The following is an 18393-nucleotide window of genomic DNA, read 5'->3' as shown; positions in this document are numbered from 1 at the left end:
ATTCTTGTGTATATATGCCACATTTTTAATCCATTCATCTATTGAAGGGCATCTAGGTTGTTCCACAATTTAGCTATTGTGAATTGTGCTGCTATAAATATTGATATGGCTATGTCCCTGTAGTATGCTGTTTTTAAGTCCTTTGGGTATAGACCGAGGGATAGCTGGGTCAAATGGTTTTGTTTTTGTTGTTGTTCTATTTTGGATTTGGTTTTGAGTGGGTTGTTTGGTTTGGGTTTTCATATTTTTTAATTTTTTAAAAAAAATTTTAGTGTAAAGTTATTTTGGATAGTAATCCTCTATCAGAAGAATAACTAGCAAAGATTTTCTTCCATCCAGTAGGTTCTTTCTTCACATTGTTTTCTTTGGCTATGAAGGAGCTTTTTTAATTTAATGTCATCCCATCTTTATTTATTCTCGACATTATTTCCTGGGCTTTGGAAATCCTACTGAGAAAGTCATTGCCTGGTCCAGTGCAATGGCGCATGCCTGTAATCCTAGCAGCTCAAGAAGCTGAGGCAAGAAGATTGTGAGTTCAAAACCAGCTTCAGCAACTTAGCAAGGTCCTAAGTATCTCAGTAAGACCCTGTCTCTAAATAAAATACAAGAAAGGGCTGGGGATGTGGCACAATGGTTAAGAGCACCTGGGTTAAATCTAGGTACCAAAGAAAGAAAGAAAGTCAATGCCTGTACTTATGTGTTGGAGTGTAGACCTTATATTTTCTTCTAGGAGAACTAAGACCAGTGTCTGGTCTTGTTCCTAGGTCTTTAATCCTTTTTGAGTTGGCATTTGTATAGCATGAGATAGGGATCTAGACTCATTCTTCTATATATGGCAAACCACTTTTCCAAGCACCATTTGTTTGAAAAGGCTGTCTTTTCTCCAGTATATATTTTTTCTTAAGTTGTCAACAGACCTTTATTTTATTTATTTATATTCAGTGCTGAGAATTGAACCCAGTGCCTCACACATGCCACGCAAGTGTGCTACCCCTGAGCCTCAACCTTGGCCCCTCCAATGTATGTTTTGATACCTTTGTCAGATGACTGAATCTCTATGGGTTTGTCTCTGTGTCTTCTGTTTCATTGGTCTATGTGTCTATTTTCATGCCAGTATCATTCAGTTTTTGTTACTATAACCATAGTATAATTTGAAGTCATTGCTTTTTTTTTCATTTATATATGGACACAATATCTTTATTTTTATGTGGTGGTGAGGATCAAATCCAGGGCCTCATACCTGTGAAGCAGGCACTCTACCACTGAGCTATAGCTCCAGCCCTGAAGTCATTGCTTTTTTGACTTAGAATTGCTTTGGCTATTCTGAATCTTTTGCCTTCCATGAGTTTTAATGCTTTATTTTCTAGTTCCATAAAGAAAGTCATTGATATTTTGGTGGGGATTGCATTGAATCTGATATTGCTTTGGTAATATGGCAATTTTAACAATATTAATTCTGCCTATCCATGAACATTGGTGGTCTTCCATCTTGTGTCTTCTTCAGTGTTCTATACTTTTCATTGTATAGTCTTTCACCTCCTTGGTTAGATTTATTCCTAGGTATTTTATTTTTTTCAATGCCACTGTGAATGGAGATGTTTTCCTGAATTCATTTTATTTACTTATTTGTTTGTTTATAGCTGTAGATGAACACAATAACTTTATTTACTTATTTATTTTTATGTTGTGCTGAGGATTAAACCCAGTACCTCATGCATGCTAGGCAAGCACTCTACTACTTAGCTACAACTTCAGCCCCTGAATTCATTCTTAACAGATTCCTTATTGGTATATAGGAAAGTCACTGATTTTTGTATGTTGATTTTTGTAACCTCCTACTTGGCTAAATTGGTTTATTAGTTCCAGCAATCTTCTGGTGGAGTATTTTGGAAATCTAAGTATAGGATCATATCCTCTGCAAACAATGATAATTTGACTTCTTTTCTTTTTTTATTTCCTTTTCTTGCCTAATTTTCTGGCAAGAATTCCTAGCACCATATTAAATAGGAGTGGTGAGAGTGGATATTTGTGTCTTGTTCCGGATTTTAAAGGAAGTGCTTTCAGTTTTTTTCCCATGTATTATGAGGTTGGCTTTGGGTTTTTCATATATAGTCTTTATGATGTTGACGGACATTCCTTCTATCCCTGTTTTTTTTCAGTGTTTTTAGCATGAATTAGGGCTGATGTGAAGGATTTTTGTGCATCTATTGATATGACTGTGATTTTTGTCCTTAATTCTATTTTTGTTTTCTTTGGATGCTTATCAGCTCTGGATATTAGTGTCAACCAACAAAAGAAACAGCAGGCTTTGGGTTGATATACCCCTCCTTTTTTTCCTTAAACTTTTTATTAAAAAATTTTAGCCCAGAAGTTCTGCTATCCTGTTTCAACAGTAGGATAACTGTTCAATCCTCAGCACCACATAAAAATATATGAATAAAATAAAGGTATTGTGTCTCAACTACAACTTAAAAGTAAATGTTTAAAAAGAATGTTTAAACCTTCAGAAAAGTTGAAAGTATAATATAGTGAGCACTTAAAATCTTTATGTAGATCTGACATTTATTCAGTTTTGCCATATTTGCTTTATCTGTGTGTGTCTTTAAACTGCACCAATTAAGAGATGCAGGTCTCATAACTTTTTACCTTTCAAATATTCCAGAGAATGGTCCTGGTCCACCTTTCCTTTTCCCATAGCTGATAGCCAATGGCTGACATAGGACTGAGTCCTCCTATTTCAAGATGAGAGAACAATTCACTTCTGAGCTTCCCATGGGATCATGTTGAAGCTGAGAAGGAGGTATCTATGAGCCATTAGCAGCCAGCAAGATGGGAAGGGTTGGGGGTAAGGATGGATGTACAGACTAGTAGGGGAACACCAGGTGTCAGCATCCACCATAGGTAAATTGAAATTTCTACATTTGCTCTAAGGATATCTTTCATAGCTGCTACTTCATTCCCCCCCTCCAGTAAAGCAAGAGAGACACACACACACAGAGGATATAATCAAGGTTCACATTGCATTTATTTGATTGTATTTTCACCCTATTTTGATGACTTTTAATGAATATTCCTGCATTTTTAGTAGCTTAGCAGTGTTTACCTTTTCAAAGGTTTGCCCTCTTGTCATTTTCTAGTTGGTTGGTTTGTTATTTAGCAGGCAGTTCCTTGTAAATTCTTTGTTCAGATTGCAGTTGTATTAGAACTATAGATTTCTACATCTAGACATTCATTTTACTACTTTTCCAGATGCAAATCCTAAATCCTTCTCTAGGACTTTGTATTCTTTTAATTACAAAAAAAAATTAAGTTATAAATAGACATAATACCTTTATTTTTATTTATTTATTTTTATGTGGTACTGAGGATCAAACCCAGTGCCTCACACATGCTAGGCAAGCACTCTGCCACTTAGCTACAGACCCAGTTCCTAAAACTTCTTTATCAAAGTCCCAGGTCTGATATGGCCCTTTTTTGTCCAGCACATCCAAAAATAGAGTTATACATTTCTTCTAAGGAAAATAGGTAGCTTCTTTTTATTTAATGACTCTGAGAGCAAGTGTTCAGTTCTCTATAGATAAAGCAAAGTAGTACTACCAAACTAAACTATACTCCCAATGAATTAAAAACCTCCCCATTGGTCCTATAGGTAATGACTAAGAAAACAATGGCAATGCCAGTAAGGGAAGAAGTGTTTGTTCATACTTTCTGTTCTTCCCAGTTTCTGTCAACTGCATTAAGAAAAAAAATTATTCTTTAATTAAAAATAAAAAGGACAAAACTTTCCTTCTTCATTTTCAGGGGAAATACTATCAAGGAGTTAATGTAGTAAGTGGAATTTGAAAGAGTGACTGAGCCTCTTTACTTTGACTGCCAGAACACAGTGTTTTCAAGAATGTAATATATATATAATGAGAAAATAAAAGTATTTTATAAATATTTAACTTCTCCAAGAAATAAAATACATGGACCTTCTCCTTAGATAAAGAAATAAGGGTCTAAGATGAGATGAGAACACTTAGAAATGGCCAGTGGAATCAACAACAAAACGTACTCATTTATTGAGAGCATGTCAGAGCCAGGCATCCTGCCAGGCACAAAAGATACAGACACAGTTATAAGTGGTTCATTCTCTCAAGGACATTAATTTCTCTTTTTTAAGATTAAAAAAAAGGGAGGGTCTTTTATCAAATAGTTTTTTTTGACAAGTAAATTGTTTAATGGGAATTTTTACTTATTTATTTTTGAGGCAGGATGTTTTTTTGCCAGGCTGGCCTTGAACTCCTGAGCTCAAGGGTTCCTCCTGCCTCAGCTTCCCAAATAGCTGGGGCTGCAGGTGCCTACAACTATGCTCAGCTAGTAGGGAATCTTTCTAGATAATAAAGGATATATATAGTTAAGAAGACACATAAAATTTCCCAAATGAAAAATCTGGGGGTGAAGGAATGGAGTTGGATTTAGCCAGATAATTGTCCACTATTTTAATTAAAAACAAAAACAAGCAAACAACCCTCTTTCAAACTGTGATAACTGTGATCATGATTACTAAGAATAAATCAATATTGCTTTCATGAAATTCCAATTATAGAACCAGTTTTCAGCATAAATATTTACACTTATTTTTCCTTCATACACATTTTCCTTCCTCATAGTAGACAGCTTCTTCCCTTATTTTGTTCTTAAAACCAGCATCAAGATTTGTAGTATACTTTCTTAGAATAATTTTTGTGATGAGAATATAAAATTAAAAACTAAATACGAATTAAAACTAGCAGTTTTTTTATGGCTACATTCATACATGTTAATTTCTTATAATTCTTTGAGAGCTAATTTCAGTGTATGTATAACTTGAAAAAGAGTTTCTTGATATAGTACACAAATCAGTTTCTTTCCCCAAATTCAAAAAATGAATTTCTCATTACAAAGGGAGGTTTTATATCAGGCATTGTAAAAGAATTCAGATAGATGATGAACTTATTTATGGGCAGACAAAGATTGTGTGCTGTCATGTTCTGATTTGGAGAGAGGAAAATAAATCAGAAAGTCATGTGTCTGTAACTTTTAAGTGTTTGCAACCATTTAAGTTCTAATTCATCTTTCTTGTTATCTTGGGAAGATCAAGATGTTTGATAAAATGCTGTTTAGTTGTTTGGTAGGTGTAGGTGTTAAGGAGTATGATTCACATTCTTAGAGGTATGCTGTTGAACCATATCAAAAACCATTACAGCTAGGCCTGGGCACACACTTGTAATCCTAGCAGCTCAAGAGGCAGTAGGATCGAAAGTTCAAAGCCAGCCTCAGCAAAAGTGAGGCGCTAAGCAACTTATCAAGACCCTGTCTCTAAATAAAATAACAAAATAGGGCTGAGGATGTGGCTTAGTGGTCAGGTGCCCCTGAGTTCAATCTCCAGTACCAACAACAACAAAAAATAATGACAAATACGGTGCTGGAAGAGCTCACTGAATGAACCATAAAATAGGAAGACAACCTGAGAAAAAAATCTGAATCAGCCAGGTATGATGGCTCACACCTATAATCCCAGCAGCTCAGGAAGCTGAGGCACGAGGATTACAGGTTTAAAGCCAGCCTCACCAATTTAGTGAGGCCCTAAGCAATAAAATATAAAAAGAGCTGGGGATGTGGCATTCTTTGAAGAAAACCCAGATATTTACAGATAAAACCTTTTTTCCCCCTAAAGATGATATAGACTTCCATCTGTTAACTGTAGTAATAAAAACCCAAAGGTATGATTCCATGCAAACGTTTGGCTTCCCTGACTGATGCTTGAACATACTGTAAACCAACCAATGAATTTGTACAATTGAATATGTTAATCATTTTGAAAAATGGTATTCATATTTGTTTTCTAATATTATCTTTCATGATAACCCACAGGTGAAAAGCTTGATTGAAACTTTAAATCACTTAATATAACTCTTTATTTCTAGCCATAAGAGATCTTTATAGAAAAACAAGCTTACTAGTTGTAACTGGGGAAATTTCCTATAGGAACTTATCACGCTTTGGAAAATGAGTTCCGAATTGACCCAGTCTTTTTGTTGTTGTTGTTGTTTGTACCAGGGTTTGAGCCCAGGAGCTCTCAACCACTAAGCCACATCTCCAGTCCTTTTTTATATTTTATTTAGAGACAGAGTCTTGCTGATTTGCTTAGGGCCTTGCTAAGTTGCTGAAGCTGGCTTTGAACTCCCAGTCCTCCTGCCTCAACCTCCCAAGCCCACTAGGATTACAAATGTGTGCCACTGTGTCTGCTGACCCATCCTTTTAAAATCAAAATTTTTTATAGTTGTAGATGTTCAGCATGCCTTTTTTTTTGTTTTTAATGCAGTGCTAAGGATCAACCCCAGTGCCTCACATGTTAGACAAGCGCTCTGCCACTGAGCTACAGCCCTAACCTCTAAAATTAAAATGTTTTTTAAAATTCAGATGTTGTCAGTGAGTGAGAACATGATGCATCTATAGTATATTTATGAGTAAAGCTTTGAGGTTTTTTTTCTTTTTTGTTATATTTAATATATACTAAAAGAAAAATGAACCAGTTGTTAATTGTGGATATATTTGAGTGATGAGCAATGGATAATTAATTTTGCCGTTCTTTTAAATTTATTTAGTGTACATTGTCTGAAAATAGAATAAAATTTAAAACTATCCATCTAAAAATTTTTCTGTTTAGTACTTACCTTTCAAAACTAAAGCAAAATGTTTATTTTAAAAAGTGGCAAACAACCAGGCTTGGTGGCACATGCCTGTAATCCCAGCAGCTCAGGAGGCTGACACAGGAGGATCATGGGTTCAAAGCCAGCGAGGCGCTAACCAATTCAGCAAGACCCTGTCTCTAAATAAAATACAAAGTAGGGCTGGGGATGCGGCTCAATAGTAAAATGACCCTGAGTTCAGTCTCTGGTATACACCCCCCCAAAAAAGGTGGCAAACAGCTACCCACAGGACAGCACCTATTTCTATAAACAGAGTTTTATTGGAACACAGCCACAATTACTTGTTTACATGTTGCCTGTGGTTATTTTCAAGCCTGTAGCAGAATTGATTATTTGTAACAGTTCTTATGACTCTCAAGACTAATATATATGATCTGATCCTCTTTTAAAGAAAATGTTTACTGACCCCCTCAGTCTATAGTGTTGTGAATATATGAATCAATTGGCAAGAGTATTTTTAAAGTTGGTAAATTTTTAGACCTTTCCTGATAACATTCTAATTTTCCTCCTTTTATTTTTATAGCCTAAATTAACAATGGCAAAATGCAGGCGAAATGTGGAGAATTTCCTAGAAGCTTGCAGAAAAATTGGTGTACCTCAGGTAATAAATTATCTTTTTTGTATGTGTTGCCTTTTTAAAAGAGTTAGGCATTATAGTCCTAAAATCTTATCAGAAATGCACTAGACTTATAGGACTCTGAACTAAGTTGGTGATTACTAACATGATATTGTGTTATAAGAGTCAATTGATATTCTTTTGATCAATATTTTTATTGTTTTTCTTATTTCCCAGGACCTCACAAAGAAATCATAAATATATAAATTTAAATAATTATATTATAATAAGTAATTAATGAAACATAACTTTCTGTTTTCCTAAACATCCCAACTAGCTGTTTGGCTTGTATAAAACTATACAAACAACAGAATTTGTCTTTCAAAATCTCAGAGTGAGAATGCTTCAGTTGGCTTCAGTTTTTGGTTTTTTTTTTTTTTGTTTGTTTGTTTTTTTTATTGTTGGTCGTTCAAAACATTATGGCTTCAGTTTTTAACACCTTCTTTAATACTAAAAATTTTTAATTTAGAAGTAATTTTAGACTTGCAGAAATGTTAGAAAAATAGGACAGAGAGTGTCTATGTATACTTCACCAATATTAACATCTAACATAGGTATGGTACAGTTGTCCAAATTAAGTAACATTGGAACAGTAATTCTGTTAACTAAATTACAGACTTCATTCAGATTTTACAAGTTTTTCTACTAAGCTCTAATATCTTAGAGTTTAACTTGCCATTTCCAAGCATCTGTTCTGCTACTAGGATTTATTGCCTCCAAGTTCCTCAGTTATATTAATATTCTTACCCTTCAGTAGTTCAAATAATTAAACTTAATTTATGGATGTAATTAAGGAAAACACCTAGATACTTTTTAAAAAGATAACTGAATAAACAGTGTAACTAAGAATGACATTCTTAAGGAATATTATATTTAATAATGTGATATGTAGACATATAAAGGAATAAACAACTTGGTGCCATTTGATCTATTGGGGATTGAACCTAGGGCTGCATTTATGCTAAACACATACACTACCACTGCATCACACTCTCAGCCCCTACAATTGTTATATATTGTCCAACTGCCTCTTTTCTATCACCTTCTTTGATTAGCTGTCAGAAACTGGAATCATCAAGAATGCCGTGATCGCTCTCAGAGTCAAGCTCTATTCTAGTAGTTTTCACAGTGACTTTCTTCACCCAGTTTACCATACGTCTTTCTAACCAGGAACTGAGAAGGCCACAGGATCACTTATCCAGTGAACAACCTTCTCTTTCAGCTCTTTCTTGTGTTACAAAGTAGAAAAGAGTCCAGCTCCCTAGTACATCAATATTAGGCACCATGAATTCACATGATTGTTTTCTTTTATTGAATAGATGGTTGTTCTACTCTTTATTTTGCACTTATTTCTTTTGCTGGCTTTTTTTTTCCCTCCTTCTTTTTAACTTGAGGTAGAACTGAAGCTTCCATAATAATAAATTTAATCAAAATTTCTATTTTAATATTATTGTTTTATAAATGCTTATCAAGCCATTTTTAAATATATTAAAAGAGCATTCATATGGTATCTAAAAAAATGGCATATTTTTTCTCCATATTAAGAGTTTCTAATGTTCATACGTGCATGTCAACATTCAGTTCTTCCTTTCTTTGTACCAAAGATATTCCTACTGATACAAACATGCCTATTACCTACTCTAGTTTCATACCACAGTGTCTTTGAATAAGAGATTCAAAGAACTTGTATTTGAGGCCAGGATCATATATCTAATAGTTATTATATGTTATGTGTTAATAAATATTTTTCTTTTTATCAAGTCCATTAATGTTTTTATTTATTTAATAATCTCTGAAAAGGCAGGTTTGGATGATCTCCAAGGCACCATGCAGCTCTGTATTCATTTTGTACATTAGTGAATTAGACTTGGACTTGACTGATATAGGTTGGTATAGAGAATGGTAGCCACCAGAAAAAAATAAGGCATGTTGACTTAACTTATATTAAAAGTACTGTTAACCAACTTTTATAAATGTTATACCTTCCCAGTGGGCTTTATAGACCCATCTTCTCTCTCACATTTAAAATCCCTAACCTGGAATTCTTTCAGAATATTCCATTATGCAAAAAGTATAAAAACAGTGTACCTCAAATCATGCATTTAAGCCAGGCATGGGAGCACCCACTAATGTAATCCGAGTGACTTGGGAAGCTGAGGCAAGAGTATCACAAGTTTGAAGCCAGCCTCAGCAATTTAGCAAGATCCTAAAAAACTTAGCAAAACCCTGTCTTGAAATAAAAAATAAAAAGGACTTGGAATGTAGCTCAGTGGTAAACACCCCTGGATTCAATCCCCAGTACTCAACAAACAAATAAATATGCATTTTAGTCAGCATTTTCCAAGCATTGGTTAATAGTATTTATTATGAGCTGGCAACCTATGTTTGTACCTGAGCTATGCCATTTTAACCAGGTACAGATAGAAAAAATATAATTTTAAAAGACTGGATTTTTTCCAAAGTGGTCAGACTGGAGTTCTTAACACATCCTTCCTCCCCTACCAGAAAGAGGAAATGGGCATTCCACATAGACCACCACTTCCTTCTCCCCTTTTGCCTTCCACCCAAGTCCCTGTCACCACTACCACCACCACCACCAATTTTAGATGCTTCCTGCTACACTGCAACTTTTGCTAAAAAATTAGTCATTTGTCTAGACAAACTAAGGGAAAATGAATAAATACACAAACTGGTTTAACCACCAATGGGCATTCTCAGATCCCTCTGCCACCCTCTATCTCCTCTTCTTCCTTTGTCCTACTATATTTCTAGGCATTCTGGCCTTCACTTATGCATCCTCACTTGCTCTGTTGGACTTGAAAAGAAAATTGTGTATTTAATCATGATGACTGCTTTTGAAATTTTTAAACAGAAAACTTAATATTATTAACATCTGACAGATTCTATGCCCAGGTAATATGTATAGAGAAAAACAATTTTTCTTAAAGCATTATACAAGTTAAATTATGAATGAACTATGAAAGAATAGGTGACTTTAAATCCTCTGATGAGGTTGAGTATATGGTTATTCACTTTATTACTATGTTTTTATTAAATGTTACTCAGAAAAACTTTAGTTGATGATACAGACTTATATTTGAGTCCAGTATCGTATATCCAAGAGTTATTGTATGTTATGTGTTAATAAATATTTTTCTTTTTGTCAAGTCCATTAACGTTTTTATTTATTTAATAATCTCTGAAATGGCAGAGATCTCCAAGGCCCCATGCAGCTCTGTAGTCATTTTGTACATTAGTGAATTAGGCTTGGACTTGACTGATAATTTAGAAAAACTTCATGTCATTCATCACACTTGGCTGCTAGGTGGTAAATGTCCCCTAATTATTAGCTCTCCTCATTCTTTGAACCCTCTTGATTTACCTGACTTCCCATGAAAAGTTCCTCCTGCTCAGCCCACCCCAATTTTTGTCGGTGCTTTCTGCCATTTCCTTCTTCACTAGTGGGGAGGGAAGAATAATTACGAAGGCCCTCCCACTCTCAGGCTTCACACGACTCTAAGCCAGCATCCAGTTCCGTTCAGTGTATCCTCAATGTTCATACTAGTCACCAATAAGCAGATAAGCAAATTTTATTATACTATCTAGTAGTAAATCAATCTCTATACAAAGAAGATTGTAGTTTTGCTTTTTAGCATTTTATTCATCATAAATAAAAACGTTACAGGATGTGTACCTTTGAATGTGATTGAGATGATCATACTGAATTCTATACTCAAATCTGCATTTCTGATCCACTGACTTTGTTTTTCTGTTTTCCTTTCCTGCTCACAATTTGGACAGGACATTCTTTGTTCCCCTTCCGACATCCTTCAGCTAAATCTCAGCGTTAAAAGAACTGTTGAAACACTACTTTCTCTTGGGGCACATTCAGAAGAATCCAGTTTTGTCTGTCTGTCTATCCAACTTCTGGGCTTTGTGGCATTTTATTGTACTTTAATGTTAACTCTCTGTATGCTTTATTACTGGGTCCTCCCCCTGTAGCTGAAAGATTGTGTTCCAGTGATTCTCCACTTCATTCCTGTACTTGGCAAAGGAGGTTTGTTGCTCACGAAGACACATTATTTACATATTTCTCCCTGCCCTGGCCTTCAGAGAGCTAACCTTAGTAGATAAGTCCTTCCAGGTCCAGGTGAGCAGCCTGTCACCTTAGTAAGCATTAATGATGGCTAACAGTGAATAAAAGACTAGCATTTTCTTTCCTGGTCATTTATCCATTCTCCTACCCTGTGGCCTTGTTTCTCTTATCATAAATGCCAATGCATTTGTACTAATTCAATCCTGAATCTGTTGTTAGAAATGTGAGACACAGAACTTTATCTCCAAATGACAAAATAAAATGTCCATCTGGCCATTTTTCCATACTTAACACTACTTGAGTATTAAAACTGTGAGTTACTGAGCATGAGGAAAACAGTGGCACCCTTCTGGATTAGGGGCACCTTGTCACTTATATTACAACCCCGAAATCCTGAATTTGCCCTTAAAGATCTTTCTATGGCTATAATTTCTGGACATTGGAAGGTGCTAGCCACGTAATGTTAATAATTTTAATTTGGTCATAATGTTCAGTTTAAAGATCATATAGGTCCCTAAATTGCTGTTCTGAGCCCAATATGTATATATGCAGTACACATCAAGCAGGAGTAGATACTTGTCCACAGTAACTTTGTTTGTTAAATGTAACCGAAGTTCACTTCTAGAACGCTATTTGGGATTTATGTAAATTCTAATATATTTGAACCATCCTTATAGGTGAATTTGTATATAGGCTGTTGGGGAGATTAAATTGAAGCATTTGGCAGGTAAAGTATTCAGCTGCAGTCTTTGTTCTGTGCCCCCATCGATAAATATTGTCTCTCTTTCAGAATACTTAATATATGAGCTAATAGACCTTATTCAGATTCTAATTCTCATAATGGTGTTTCTGAACCTTCAGAAATCTTCTGAACTCTGTTAACAAAAGTATGAAGGGAGATTACAAGGAATGTAACATGCTGCTGAAGAATTCAGCCTGTGGGTCTGATTGCTTGGTTTTCTTCCACATTAAATAGGGAGTTATTTTAACACTTTTAAAGACTGTGTAATGTTAATACCGAAATATTGAACACTGTGATAACCTCAGTTTTCTACAGTAGTGCCTTCCAGAGTTGGGGGGTTAGTTTGGGCTTGTTCTATATTTAAGATGTCTTAGTCAATGATTATTCTCAGAGTTTTGTCCTTTTAAAAAATCACCTGTTAAAAAAACACACATGCTCATGTGTGGTTTAGGAAAGTAGTTGTGTATTGTCTTGAGAACACACACCATTCCCTCTAACCAGCTGGAAGTTAGTTGTATGTCTAGAAAGCATGAGCACTAAAAGTGTGAACCATGGGGCTGTACAGGTTACATACAGAGTGCTGCTGACAAGAGAGCCCCTAAACAGTCCTGAAGGAAATGCTTTTCCAGAAGATAAAACACCATGCAAGTTCATTTTTAAACGCAGCTAATCCATACTTGCAGTCCTTTGCAAAGTATTTCTACAAAGTTGCTAAGTTCTATTCAGTCAAAAGATTACAATTACCTTGTTTTTATTAAAATATTTTAAAAAGAAAGTAATTAAGGAGCACAAGTACCTATAACTTTCTCAAAAATAAATACTTACTATATATTTTATTACCACTGGTTTTTAAAAATATTATAGTAATATAGTGAGTGCCAATGGAAAGCAGAGAAAAATCCTGTTATTTTCTTTAATAAATACTATAACTTCTCTTTTAATGGAACCAGAATTCTTTTTTGGAGAGCAATTTCTTTTTTCTTTTTTTTTTCTGAATATTTAGCCTAAAGAGAAATACCAATGAAACTTTTTTTAAAATTGTAGATGGACACAATACCTTTATTTTGCTTATTTATTTTTATGAGGTGCTGAGGATCAAACCCAGTGCCTCACACAGCTGAGCCATAACCCCAGCCCTCCCAATGATAATTTTTATGGTTAAGAATTGCCTTTTTCTATTCTCTATTTACAAGAAAGAATTAACCAAACAAGTTAATGAGGCAAAAACAATTAGCAAACTTGTAAACACTTTTCACATATTGGTCATTATTAGTGACTAAGCTCTCATAATACCAGTGTAGTTAACTCATTAAATTCTAGGCAATGATACATTACCTTTTTAAATACAACTCCTTTTTAATTTTGTAATTCAGATTTCTAATTCAGACTGGGCCTTCTATGACCTATCCAAAATTAGGGGAGAGTTTCTCAAATACATCTAAATCTCAAAAGAGTTTAGATACACTTAATTCTTCCATTTATCCCTGCCTGACCTGAGAACCCAGAATCAGAATTATAATGTAGCTAGTGGGCTTCCCCTTTTCATGCAGTCTAAGTTACATCATGAGCCATTTTGTATTCCCATGGCATGTAATCCTGAAAGTGCTTTCTCCTAAAATGTTGTATCTTTTTAGGCTTGAGCCATCTAATAACTTGGAATTTGTTTTATTATTTTTCACCTGCCTATTGGACTTTTGCTTATCAGCAATAGAGGATATTGCTTTCACTCCATAGCATACTATTCTTCCTCTGTTGTATGTATAAATGTATGCTGCTTCTCAATTTTCCAGTTTTGAAAATGTTCTGTATGTACTTTTAGTTGTGTTAATAAAGTGACAGTGTCAGGCACCGTCTCTATCTAACTCATATTAACAGAGGTCAGTTTCTCAAGTACAGACTTTTCATATCTCACTTGATTATTATGAGGTAGAGAACTACTTATTTTTTACTTTTAGTTCTAGAAGTGATGTTCATCCTTTTTCTCTTTTGTTTTGTTTTATGTTACGTTGTCCCATTTCAGGAGCAATTATGTTTGCCTCTCCACATTTTAGAAGAGAAAGGTTTGAGCCAGGTGGCAGTGACCGTCCAGGCTCTCCTGGAACTTGCACCACCCAAGCAGCAGCAGCACCAACTATCTGCTGTTTAAGGACTCCCAGGACCTTGGCATTGGCCTGACCCAAACAAGGAGCAGGACAACGAGATTGCTGCTGTCAGCCGTCTGATATCAAACAAAGCTCTTAACGTGTTCTTAGAAGAAACTGTTTCCATGATTCCTACCAGGAATGTTTTACTTCATTTCTCCATTTTAGGGGAGGTTATGTCCATTTCCACTGATTTTTTTTTTTTTTTTTTTTTTTTTGTTAAGACCCAGTTGGTTTTCTCACATGAAACTTCTCATTATTGAGAACCCAACACTGAAGTCTAAACTGGCTGTGCTTTCCTAGAGGCTTATTTCAAACACCACAGCAAATACCTTCTAAGATATTTGGCTCTCTTGAAGGCACAGACATGCTATTATCTTTACCAGTTCCCAAGACATCTAGGGAATTCTAAACAGCTATGCATTTAGAATTTCCTGTAGCATTTGTTAAAATACAGATTCACATTCACTAGGTCTGGGGTGAGGCCTGGAAATCTGTATTTTCAACACATTCCCACTTTTAATTAGTGGAGACTTCTGCTCCAAGCCAGATAGTTGTGTGGTTCTATGGAGGTACTGCCTGCCCCCTGCATTTTTCAGCCACATTTAAAAATCAAAAGCTATATTATGATGACATAGACTATTCTGTTAAAGGCAAAATTCAAATAATATAGAAGGCCTAGATTTTAAATACCTAAACAGAGAAACGATACTGTTGTATTTGAAGCCAGTGTACTAAGCCTCCCTCCAACTCCAGAGCCCATTACCACATCAACTTCTTCCTGAGGATGGTTCTGCGTATCATCCTGCTATTATCTAAACAAATAAGCACTCTATCCTGGGATTCCAAGTCCTTAAGCTGGTAACATGTACCACTCTGAATCATTTGCATGAACTTCAATGAGCCACCCTTAGCCCCAAGCTTCTCCCAGGACACCTGGACCTGCAGACACATTCTAGTCACAGCAGTGTAACACATCCAGCTCCCCACCTAATGGAAGATTATGAAAAAGCAAATGAAAAGGAAGAAAAAAGCCACATTCTTTATATTCTTACAGGTTAACTGCCAGTTTCCATGACTGAAAGAAAGCACTTAGGGCATCTTAAAAACTGCTTCCTGTCTTACCCTCACTGAGCTCCACCATTAGTGCCTTATATTCCCAATTGTGGGTGGAGGGAAAGGGCCACTGGCTCACACAACACAAAACCAGGAGCCTTTAATTCAAGTTTAAACCACATGGGTTTTTCTTCCCTGTATTTTGAGCCCTTTTTAGTTGTCAGCGATATCTTTTGGTGTTGACTGCCTTTGTAAACCAGATAAATAGAGTAAGTAAAGATACTAGTTATATAGGGATTTTTTTCTCTACTTATTAACTATTTTGGATTTTCTTTATCATTGCATGCATTTAACATCAATGTTTTCCTTTATCATGTGAATGCAGCATCTAAAAATAGTTTTGGACAAAATCATTTTGAGTATTTGGTCAAAATAATGTTTGTTTTTTCCTTATTCCTGCACAGATCTGGGTTCATTAGAACATTACCATTTTGTCCAAATTTAAAATTATGTACCATAGCCGGGCACAGTGGTGCATGCCTGTAATCCCTGTAGTTTGGGAGACTGAGACAGGCGGATTCAAAATTCAAGACCAGCCTTAGCAACTTAGCAAGGCCCTAAGCAACTTAGTGAGATTCTGTCTCAAAAATCAAAAGGGCTGGGGATGTAGCTCAGGAGCAAAGCATCCCTGGGTTCGGTCTCCAATACCAAGAAATATATATGCACACACACACATATGTATGCATGTGTATACATGTATATGTATACAACACAAAACCAGGAGCCTTTAATTCAAGTTTAAACCACATAAGTATGTATACATTCATACATATATACACACAAGTGTATATACAATATATATTTTGGCACTGGATATATATGGATATGTTACATATATACATAAAACACCTAAACTCCAAAGCCCAATCCTTCAAGGTCCTCACAGAACAAAAGTAAAAATGTCTTATAAGTGCTTAAGCCAGACCCCATTAGAGTTACAATTCCAAATAGACTCACCAACTATATAACTTGTTTAGCTGTGTTTTTTAACTACAGATATTTTTCCTTCTAGTCAACGTTGAACCATTAAACCTCAGTACAATCTCCAAATTGTAGACTTTAACATATTATATGGTGCATAAGTATAGAAGACATTACATAATGTAGCACTTGCAATATCTGCAACTAATTTTTCTATAGGAATAAGTGGAGCTAGATTTCAACTTATTTCAGATTTTGCACATAATATGAAACCTTGGTATATTTTTATCGAACTAATTCAAATTTGTATTTGAATTATTAGAAAAAAGGATGTACCGTTTTGACTGAGAATGAAGAAAAATATCAAGTATTGAATTTTTTCTGTGTTAGCATGCAAAAATCATGGCATTTTTGTTGGAGAATTTTTGTATAATGTTTCATTTGTACTTTTTGATTTTAAACTGGAAAGAACAATTCAGTTTAACATTCAACCTTGCTAGACTCCAATGTAAGATGAAAGTAGCCTTGTCACACTCCTTCCCAACCTGAAGCAGTGACCTTCCCACTACTGGAAGTGTGAACAGACCAAGTCCTACCTGGTGCAGCCCTTGCCACCTACAGAGATTTTATGTCAGCAGTTTCCAGGGTTCGAAATGCATCTCTGCTTAAACACTCCAAACCAATATTCTCTTGTAATAACTAGGTCTGGAAACATCTCGTGGGAGGAGGGGATTTTATCTGGCTAGAATACAGAGTAGGAAAAGGCTTAGTAGTAGGTCACTTTCTTTAACAGCTTTCTAAAATACAGCCTTACACCTAATCAAGGAGTCTATAATTTCTCTTGCTTCCTCCAGTCAGCAGTGACTAATGATGTGTGATGATACTGATGAGTCTGATGAATTTTTTTTTAACTAAGTTCTTAAGTGGTTATAGAAATGAAGGAAAACATGGATATTTAGAAGCCTTTTTTATATACACATTGCAGTGAGATGGTTTACAGCAGATTTCATTTTATTTCTGAAAATGTTACAAACATGTAATTAGTAAAAGATTTTGTAAAACATTGTCCTATATTTGTATGTAAATATATTGCATAAGTTCTAAGTATAAATATGTCGATATCATGTATGTTATTTTAAATTGCCTGTATGTCACCTTACACATTGACATTAAAATAAAAACCAACACTTTAGTAACTTGTAATAAACATTTGAAAGTGTGCATATCTAAAGTAGCTTGGTTTCTTTGGCAAAGAAGAATCAAGGAAAGGGTGTCTCTAAGTTCCCTGAAGGAACACCAATGAACATAATTTTATTAAAATAGGCCTTTAAAATTAAAATTTACTTTCCTAAGGAAGTGGAGATATCAAGACTTCCCTATAATTAGAGCTGGACATAAGGATTAATTCATGAAATATGTGACACATTAGGACAACTTTCCTCTCAGAAATGATCAGCTGCACTGTACCCAATATTTTGTTTTAATTAATCAAGGCAAGAATGACCTCTTGGTCTCATTGTTTGTTTGTTTTGTGGTGCTGGAGATTGAACCCAGGGCCTTGTTCATGCAAGGTAAGCACCCTACCAACTGAGCTATGTCCCCAGCCCTGTCTTATTGTTTTTTTAAGAGGGAGAATGACAGCTTTACTATGTGTCAGGCATAGGCTGGGTTTTTACATACTGCAAATTAGTCTTCCAGAAAACCTATGCCTCATCTTTACCATTTGTGGGCTATGTATTCTAACATTCCACTTCAATCTTGTATTTATAACTTATATCCCTACTTATTCCCAGAAAAGCTGTGGGAACAGTTTATTATAAGGTGTATATTCCATGCCACCACCAGCCATGAAAACACTAAAGTGATAATAAAAAATCTAAAGAGAGGAATCAACACTCATATTTTACCATGTGTATGTTATGCTACATAACTTTATAAAACATCACCTTGTAATTTCTGCAAATACTTCACTTTTGCTCATATGAGTTTTTTTCACTTTAGACAAATTAGAAAAAAATCAGAATCTG

The 18393-nt window shown here is 35.1% G+C and overlaps 1 protein-coding gene and 1 non-coding gene across 18 annotated transcripts in view; both read left to right on the top strand.

Annotated features, from left to right (window-relative positions):
- Positions 1-17597, top strand: part of Lrch3 (leucine rich repeats and calponin homology domain containing 3) — a 126115-nt gene extending 108518 nt beyond the window's left edge. For 13 of the 17 annotated variants that reach the window (XM_078043951.1, XM_021720191.3, XM_078043952.1 and 10 more), the window contains 2 exons: positions 7258-7335; positions 11152-17597. In XM_078043951.1, coding sequence (XP_077900077.1) covers positions 7258-7335; positions 11152-11352 — 279 coding nt within the window. In that variant the 3' untranslated portion in view covers positions 11353-17597. Of the gene's footprint in view, positions 1-2662; positions 2801-7257; positions 7342-11151 lie in introns of those variants that run through there. The other 4 variants (XM_040270249.2, XM_005340266.5, XM_005340267.5 and 1 more) reach the window with 2 other exon arrangements.
- On the top strand, positions 4961-5019 carry LOC120884626 (small nucleolar RNA SNORD43). Its single transcript, XR_005727048.1, has one exon. It is a non-coding gene; the product is annotated as a small nucleolar RNA SNORD43 (small nucleolar RNA).
- Positions 17598-18393: the final 796 nt, after the last annotated feature.

The sequence above is a fragment of the Ictidomys tridecemlineatus genome, chromosome 3, assembly GCF_052094955.1.
Source record: "Ictidomys tridecemlineatus isolate mIctTri1 chromosome 3, mIctTri1.hap1, whole genome shotgun sequence".
In the NCBI taxonomy this organism is placed as follows: Eukaryota; Metazoa; Chordata; class Mammalia; order Rodentia; family Sciuridae; genus Ictidomys; species Ictidomys tridecemlineatus.
Note: the sequence above shows the minus strand (reverse complement) of the source record. Positions and strands in the feature narration are given on the sequence as shown.